This window comes from Silene latifolia, chromosome Y, assembly GCF_048544455.1.
Source record: "Silene latifolia isolate original U9 population chromosome Y, ASM4854445v1, whole genome shotgun sequence".
Lineage (NCBI taxonomy): Eukaryota > Viridiplantae > Streptophyta > Magnoliopsida > Caryophyllales > Caryophyllaceae > Silene > Silene latifolia.
Window position 1 is genome coordinate 225,072,364 of NC_133538.1, and position 9,215 is coordinate 225,081,578.

The following is a 9,215-nucleotide window of genomic DNA, read 5'->3' on the forward strand; positions in this document are numbered from 1 at the left end:
TTAATAGGGAAATGGGGTCGGGACACCTTATTTTTAATATGAGACATAGGGATAAGAGGCGGAAGGGTGTCACAGGATCTTCCATGTGCAATCGTCAGTGAGCCAGTTACAAGTGCTTTATATAAGGGACAGTGAATTAACACATGGCATCAAGGTTAGGGTCCTCGTGACAAATGGGCTCCATGTCTCGGGTGAAATCAGCAAAAGGACGAAAAGCAATATGTGTGACTAACCCCCCGTAGTGAATGGGGGACAAGGCTTCAGTCGCTACATTAGTGAAATGCTGGGCTACAAGATTTGCAATGTTAAGAACATACGGAAGGCCACTATCAATGTTCAAGAAACCAGCTAATATAGACAACTCCTCAGCGTTCACGTTATTAGACTCTTTCCTAGCAAAAAGTGTACTGCTAATAAGGCAGAGTCAACAATTTATGGGACGGCGGTGGACAAACTTACCCTGCCTTCTACCTTTAAAAATGGTCAGCAATGGCGGTCCACATGTGTTCAACTAATTTGCAAGTAGTAGTGTAAGGCCCCTCACTGTGTATACCAAGGTGAGCGCCGAACTTGGTTAGTGTCATAGCAAAGTTTTGATTAAACAGAAGGAAGTGAACGCGATCAGAGTTCGCATCACTTTCATAATCCCCCCCCCCCCCCACCCCCCAATGATTTTGAAACTACTGAAAAACTCAAGGGTGGGTGTCTGATAAGTATATTCTCGCATATTGACTAAACTTGACATACCCGTACCATTTAAAATATCAACAACAGTATCATAAATACCTAAAGCAATTAGACTGTCTCGGTCTTGAAAACGGATTGGAACCATAGTGTCTTCCTTGAGCGAAGAAAACTGTTGTTTTTACCCTTATAGTAGAAAATTACATCAGGGTAGTTGCGAAGAGCTTCAATGGGCTCTTAAAGTACCAAGTTGGTGCTCGGAATAGGCAGAAAAAAAGCTTCGCTGATGCCCGTCTCTTGTACAGCCGCGCGGTCCACTACCTGTCGTCGTGATGGCCGTTCCGTGACTCTCCTTTTCTTACTTCCTTCGATTGTTGAACCCGCTATAATATCCCGTCTGATAATGCATTTTAGTTGATCCACAAGTAATTTATTCGATGGACTTTTCCAATTTTTGCTACCCTGACTTCAGTCGATCGATTTAGCAGTTAGTCGATCAACTTTTCTCCTCTGTGTACTCAACATAATTTTGTCTTTTTGTGCAAAGTTTCGCCAACAACATTTCGTCTCTTTTCCAATACACCTGAAAATTGCACACGCATTTTCCAAAAATACCTAAAAAAGTATCTCAGTTTTTTCAGTAGCACAATGAAATAAATCCTAATAGAACGCGATTAAAACAAGTAATTAACTAAACTAAAATGTCTTTTTCTAAATTACAAAACTTATACAATACGGGTTGGCTCCCTGTTAGCGCTGGTTTATGGGGTCCCACTCGACCTTGTAACCTCAATCTTCATGCTCAGAAATAGGGTCGAAGTATAGTACTTCGACCACGCCAACAAAATCATTTGTCCTATAATAGTGCTTCACTTGGTGACCATTTACCTTAAACTTTTCTCCCGCGGAGTTCTCTAGCTCAACTGACCCAAACTTGGAAACGGAGGTTACCGTATAAGGGCCACTCCATCTGGACTTCAGCTTACTAGGAAATAGACAAAGTCGGGCATTGAACAACAGCACCTTTTCCCTAACATGAAACTCGCGCGGTAGGAATTTCTTGTCATGCCATCTCTTGGTCTTCTCCTTGTAAGTGCGAGCACTATCATAGGCATTCAACCTAAACTCCTCTAGCTCATCTAGTTGTAATCAACGTTTCTCACCACATACTTTAGAGTGAAAATTCAGTTCACGAATTGCCCACCATGCTTTATGCTCTAACTCTACAGGCAAATGACAAGACTTACCATAGACTAAACGGTATGGTGATGCACTAATCGGCGTCTTAAATGCAGTCTTATATGCCCATAAAGTATCGTCTAATTTCATTCTCCAATTTTTTCTTGATTTAGACACAACATTAGCTAAAATTTCTTTAAGTTCCCGATTAGAAACTTCTACCTAACCACTAGTTTGAGGATGATACCCCAAACCTCTAAGATGTTCAACACCATATTTAGACAGAAGAGCAGTAAGTTGTTTCTCTTTAAAGTGCATAACTCCATCACTGAGGACAACCCGAGGGACATCAAAGTGAAAGAAGATTACCTTTTTCAAAAGTTGGATGACAGTCTTTGTATCAAAATGGACCGAAGCAACAACCTCTACCCACTTGGACACGTAATCAACAACAATTAGAATATACCTATTGCCTTTACTAGACGGGAATGGAAGTTGATAGTTGATTCCCCAGACATCGAAAACCCCGACCTATAAAATTCCAGCTTGAGTCATTTCATGCCTCCTTGAAATATTTCTCGTCCGCTGACACGCATCACAAGCTACAACAAAGTCTTTAGCATCTTTAAACATAGATTGCCAATAAAAGCCAGATTGAAGTACCTTAGCCACTGTCCTGGATAGACCGTGGTGACCACCACAAGAGGAAGAATGGCAATCTTCTAAGATAGCTTTGGTCTCCCACTGCGGTATACACCGTCTATAAAGACCATCAACGCACTCCTTAAAAAGATAAGGATCATCCCAAAAGTGCTGCTTCACATCATGAAGAAATCGCTTCCTCTGCTGATATAACAAGTCATGGAGCAATAAATCACCTAAAATTAGATTAGCATAATCAGCATACCATGGATTTTCAACATTAGCAATAGCCAACAAAATATCATCGGGGAAAGAGTCATTAATAGGTAGAGAATCTCCCCCTTCTTGCAATGATAGGCGCGACAAATGATCAGCTAACAAATTCTTAGCGCTCTTCTTATCGTTAATTTCTAAATCAAACTCCTGAAGAAGGAGTATCCATCTCGCAATAATCGTGGCTTTGCTTTCTTCTTAGCAAGAAGGTATTTCAGTGCACCATGGTCAGAAAATACAGTAACTTTCAAACCTAATAAATAGGACCGAAACTTCTCTAGCACATATACCACAGCTAACAACTCCTTTTTTGTAATGGCATACTTCAACTGAGCCTCATCCAGAGTTTGGCTCTCATATTAAATTGTACTCAATGCTTTATCTTTCCGTTGGCCTAGCACCGCACCAACTACATAATCAGTGGCGGCACACATGATCTCAAATGGCAGCTCCTAGTCTGGAGGCTGAATGATTGGTGCTGTAATCAAGGTCTGCTTCAACCTGTTAGGAGCAGAAAGACATTCATCAGTAGAATTAAATGGGGAATCTTTAAGTAACAATTATGTAAGTGGTTTAGCATTTTTAGAAAAATCCTTAATAAACCGGCGATAAAAGCCTGCGTGACCAAGGAAACTCCCAGCTCCCTTAACATTAACGGGAGGAGTCAGTTGCTCTACCACTTGCACATTTGCCTTATCAACCTAGATGCTCTTATCAAATACTAATTTCCCAAGGACAATGCCCTCATTAACCATAAAATGGCACTTCTCCCAATTCAGCACTAAATTGACCTCAATGCAATGCTGCAAAACTTTCTCAAGATTAGTTAAGCAATCATCAAAATAACTACCATAGACGCTGAAATCGTCCATAAATACCTCCATAATTGACTCTATATACTCAGAAAATATCCCCATCATGCACCTTTTAAAGGTAGCTCGGGCATTACACAATCCAGATGGCATCTTGTGATAAACAAAAACTCCATGCGGGCAAGTAAAAGTAGTCTTTTCCTGATCGTCAGGATGGATTGGGATCTGAAAGAAACTTGAACATCCATCTAAATAACAGAAAAATTTATGTGAGCCAAATCTCTCTAACATCTAATCAATAAAAAAATGGTGGAAGTGATGCTTTTTTGTGGCGGCATTTAACTGTCTATAATCAATGCACATCCGCCACCTTGTTACAACTCTAGTCGATATTAATTGATTTTTATCATTTGTCACCATTGTAGTCCCTCTTTTCTTTGGGACTACCTGAACCGGACTTACCCATTTGGAGTTGCCAACAGTGTAGATAATACCTGCATCAAGTAACTTCATCACTTCCGCCATAACTACATCCTGCATCTTCAGGTTGAACTTACACTGACCTTGTTTGCAGGGCTTATGACCTTCATTTAACTCAATTTTGTGCATACCATTGTCAGGACTGATGCCCTTAAGGTCATCTAAATTGTAATCCAAATCCTTCCTATTGTTTTTAAGAACAACTAACAAAGTAGAAAGTTTATGATCATCAAGTTTAGCATTAACAATGATAGGATATTTCTCGGATTCATCTAGAAAGACATATTTAAGGTGGGAAGGGAGAGGTTTGAGCTCGGGTTTCTTTACTTCAACAGCATTAGAGGTTTCCATAATTGCATTTACGGTCTCACCTTTCTCAATAGTGAACTCCCGACCTTTAAGAGTAGCAGTAGTTGTCTTGATGTAATCAACCTATACGTCCTCTACATAATCATTAAGAATAATCAAAGTCTCCAACGGGTCCCTAATCAGGCAGCCCGATCAAACATCTAAAGCAGACTCATTAATAATATCAATAACATAATAAATGTCCTCTATCATAGGCCTTGCAAGTGTGCTAGCCAAATTAAAGATCACTTCATCATCCCCCACCTCAAGAGTAAAACATCCATGTTTGACATCTATAATAGCCCCTGTTGTATGCAAAAATGGCCTACCCAAAATTATAGGAATCTGAGTATTTTCACCCATATTCAACACAATAAAGTCAACAGGTATAAAGAATTTACCTATCTTAACAGGGATATCTTCTAAAACACCTAGAGGGCGTTTAACTATTTGGTCAGCCATTTATAAGGTAATGTTAGTAACTTTGAGATGGCCCATGTGTTGGAATATGTGTCCTCCGACAATAATGCGATCACAACTGTCGACCATAATGATCACATGTTTAAATCTCATTTTAAGAATACATGTGGGATATAATATTTTACAGTCAACTGGTCCACACATATCGGTAATGATTGGCTGTCTAGAGTTTGACATTACTGTCGTGCGACGGTGGTGATCAGTTGATCCCCTTAGGTCATACCTATAGGGAAATACTCTTAATTGATTATTTAATTATTCGTATGCCGATACGAGTTAATTAAATTGCTTAAAATTGACGGATGACTAGTGAGTAAGATTAACATGTCTTATTATAATTCGATTAAATTAGATACGGTCTAAGTAATCGAATTGTTTTATTACTTGGATAAAATTATTATTTACGAAATAATTGAATTTGAAATTGAATGAATAATTTATTATAAATACAAGACGTTGTAATTTATAATTTGATAAACCATTTTGGCACAAGTAATTACGAATTACTAAGTCGATTTTGTATATGACATATTTTATGAGTATCTTGATTTTTCATATGTTAAAAATACATTACAAATTCACATGTCAAGTAACATGTCACATATGTCACAATTGACAAATGACAAAATAAAATGGACCATCCATTTTATATTAAATGTGCCGAAAATATGGAGGGAGTATAAGGTTTATATTGTGTTTTTATTTGAAGTGGAAAACATAATTATTACAACCTAATATAGCCTTGCATGCCTAGTTGTTCTTGGGAAGAAAGTTGGCCTCATGCATTGGCTATCTCCCCTCCCCCCAACCGGTTTATACATAGAAAAGGCCAAGGCCTTTTCTCAAAAATTATTTACTTCTTCAACATTATTTTTCTAGTGTAAGAAATATACTCCATTCTCTATCTTGTGAAGAAATTTTAGAGAAATAAAATCTCTCAAACCCTACTCTCTTGACCGAAAATTTTCAAGAGTACAAAATATTATTTTTGTGTCAATTTTATAGTAAGACTTATATTATTTCTAGTACAAAATAATATTAGTTATTAAGCGATTTCCTTGGGTATTCACATTTGGGAGAGATTCTAAGCTTGAATCCTTGTTCATCCATATAAGGAAAGCTCAAGAACAAGTAAGAAGGAGATCTTACTTGTGCCCAAAAATCCGAAATTATCTTAGTAAGGGTTGATGATTTCTTCTCTTTTTAATTTAAGTTTGCATGCATAAGATCACGAATTAATTTTATGACTAAATTAATTATAACATATTTGAATATGTTGAGTATAATGAGATATAGATTTCCAACATGCGGTATCAAGAGCCTTAGGTTGTTTGCATGCAAATCGGTTATAGTTTTTCCGAGTTATATGATTAACAAATAACACTTATAAATTTGTGTTTATTATGATATATCACGAAATCAATCATGCTTGTTAAAGTTTATGGTCCTAAAATGTATTTAGGATATTTTGGTTAATTTAAGGATTTTTATTGTTCATTTTATATAATAATGGCATTAAAATGTCATTTTATGATAAAAATGTCATTTTTTGACTAAAATTAGTTAAACTTCGATTTTCCAGTGGTTTTTGGATATGTTTTCACATATATTATCTTATGATGACCTGTAAATTTTCATAATTTTATGAGTTTTGATTCTCGAAATATGGATTTTTCATGATAAAATCAGATTTAAATGGAAAAATAGGTTAATATGAGTTATATTTCGAATATGGTCATAGACATTTAGTATATTGTTACATGCAATTTTACAATATGTGTGTAAAATAATTGGCTATAATGAAGTCTTTATGCATGATGTATGAATTTTTGATGAAAAATAACATAAATAGTAACTTTAATTAGTGAAAATTGCTAAAACATACTTCATGACTAAGGAAAAATGTCACATGTTGCATTTTATCATATGTTTCAGATCTAAAAGTGAAAAGTAAATTAATATAATTTTTCTCATATTTTTATGATAATATTTGATAAATCCGATAAACCGCAACATTGTTTTTCTCAATAAATTTCGAAATTTTTAACCTAATTTTTGAATATTATGAGTGTCATGGTATTTTTCAAGAATGTTCATGAGTTTAAAATTTCAAATTTATTTGAAATTTTTGTGATTTATTTGAAGTTTATGGCTTTTTATTGTAATTTTAAGTCTTTTGTGAACAATATTAAGAAATATAAGTTAATTATTGTCAATATGTTAGTGAAGACTAAGTTTGAGTCCTAAGATGGTTAGGGTAATTAACTAGTACATAAATAAGATTTTATGTAATTATTGTGATTTTAAAAGGTTGAATCACGCAAATCCGTAAAAACCGATTAATATACGATATTGGCTCCTTAAAGGCGATTTAGCATAAAATTGGGCATGTTCATACATATTATAATGCTGCATTTTATTTATGATTGTCATAATTTTATTTTATGTAATTTTTGAATTATGTAATTTTGCTTAGTATGGCCTTACTTTTTAATTGATATTACCCGAGATGTATGGGAATATCGATTCGGTTGTAATTTATTGTGATCTCGTATCACCGTTTTGTAATTTAATAGATTTATTTCATTTTTAATTACAAATGTATAATAGGAAATTATGTAATTTGTTATGTAATTTATTTATTCCGGAGTTCCTTGAAGACGGTGCCACTCGAGAAGGCGATCCAAAAAAGATGGTGTTACCTCGAGATGCGTGTCAAGAACGAAGTTCAAGAGACCAATGGAGTTGGTTTCCGAATTTGTAATAGTTTATTAGATTTAATTTTTTAGGAAGGCCATACTAGGATTTATTTTTATGTTTTGCATTTTTTTTATATGTTGCATGCATCGCTAAATCGCCATAACTAAAACATGCATTATCATTATATCGAGTTTATCGACCGTGTCAATTACAATTATCGTATTTAACCGCTTTAGTTCACTTAAAACGTGATAGATAATACATTGACATGACCTCGAGCTAAATAAACAATTGAGACTTAGCCTTACCAAAAAGTAGAAACCATGAAAATCTATTTCATGAGGGAGTGCACTCGGCCACACCGGGGTACAAAACTTGTTGCGTAGGGGAAGTGGGTGATAAATGTCTATCCACCGAATTCATGTTGATAAGGGATGAATCAGCTACACCGTGCCCAAGTTAATGTGGATTTGGATCATGGACACATTTATTCGAAATTTGGGTTGAACTCAACAAAAGTATTGATAAGGGATGAATCGGATTCACTGTGCCCTTGTCGGATGTATTTTGGGCTAAAGATAAATGTTAATGTAATTTTATCAACCAAGAGTTCTAAAAGTAGAATCGATTAAAGAGTTAATCCACCGAGTTATATTGATAAGGGCTGTATCGGTCACACTGTGCCCAAGTTAATATGAATTTGGATTTTGGAATCATTTATAATAGTTGGGTAGAGGTCACTATGTAAATGCTTTACTTGTTATTTACAAGTATTATAAAAACGATAAATGTTAAGTTTTCCACTATTCCGTTATCATATTGTTCTATTTCTTTACCACAATTCATATACGATATCATTTCGATTTTTGATTCAAATCTCCATTAAAACATCGTAACTAAAGACAAAATTTGAATTTTTCTTCTAAAAACCTCGTATTATCCATTGTAAGGATCTCTTGTGAAGAGTATAGATAAAAGTTATTCGTGATCAAAAGGGTTTTTGATTCTTGACTAACATATCTACATACAATGAATTGTTTCTCATATGCTTAATTGAGTTAAGTACTTTGAAAAGTTAAATCATTTTGGTAACTAGATTTGTTGGAAATCAAAATTGACCAAAATACCGCAACCACTTCAATGAAAGTTTTAAGACTAAAACGATTGAATTGAAGAGTAGTCTTCATAAGATTCAACTTTGCTTCTCTAAAGTAAAGATTCATTGAATTGAGTGGGAACATTCTCTTAAACCGTTAAGAAAAGGATAAGGTTTTAAAGAAGTAAAATTAGAATGGAATTGATACAAGGTAATGTTAAAATTAAAGTTATTGAGAATAACAATACTAAACCTATCAATCCCGACCGATATAGTTTCCATTGTCTTAATTGTTGGACGATAGAAAGGAAACTACCCCAAATTATTGAAGAATCAACAAGTTAGTTGTGTGACATCTAATGGGACCTTCTTCTTTAAATGTTTATTTGATTGACATAAATTTTGCTAGTACTACTTCGTCAATATTAGAAACCGGTGGTGGTTTTCATCATTGTACTTGATACATAGGATGATTAGAATATGACGACTAGCAACAATGATGTTAAGAGATAGAGTCATTG

At 34.9% G+C, this 9,215-nt stretch overlaps 1 protein-coding gene across 1 annotated transcript; it reads right to left on the reverse strand.

Moving 5' to 3' along the window:
* Positions 1 to 2,085: 2,085 nt before the first annotated feature.
* Positions 2,086 to 3,212, reverse strand: LOC141630155 (uncharacterized). The gene is made up of 3 exons (XM_074443022.1): positions 3,180 to 3,212; positions 2,527 to 2,928; positions 2,086 to 2,394 (listed from the first exon to the last, which is right to left on the reverse strand). The coding sequence occupies exons 1-3, from the start codon at positions 3,210 to 3,212 to the stop codon at positions 2,086 to 2,088; spliced, it is 744 nt and encodes a 247-aa protein (XP_074299123.1).
* Between the last annotated feature and the right edge of the window lie 6,003 nt (positions 3,213 to 9,215).

Excerpts from the sequence above, each read along its gene's own strand:
- LOC141630155 (XM_074443022.1), bottom strand. The coding sequence starts at position 3,212 with ATGTGTGCCGCCACTGATTATGTAGTTGGTGCG. Across the intron at positions 2,929-3,179 it reads CTGATTATGTAGTTGGTGCG|GAGTTTGATTTAGAAATTAA; the intron begins GTGCTAGGCCAA and ends CTCCTTCTTCAG. Across the intron at positions 2,395-2,526 it reads TATCCAGGACAGTGGCTAAG|GTCGGGGTTTTCGATGTCTG; the intron begins GTACTTCAATCT and ends GGAATTTTATAG.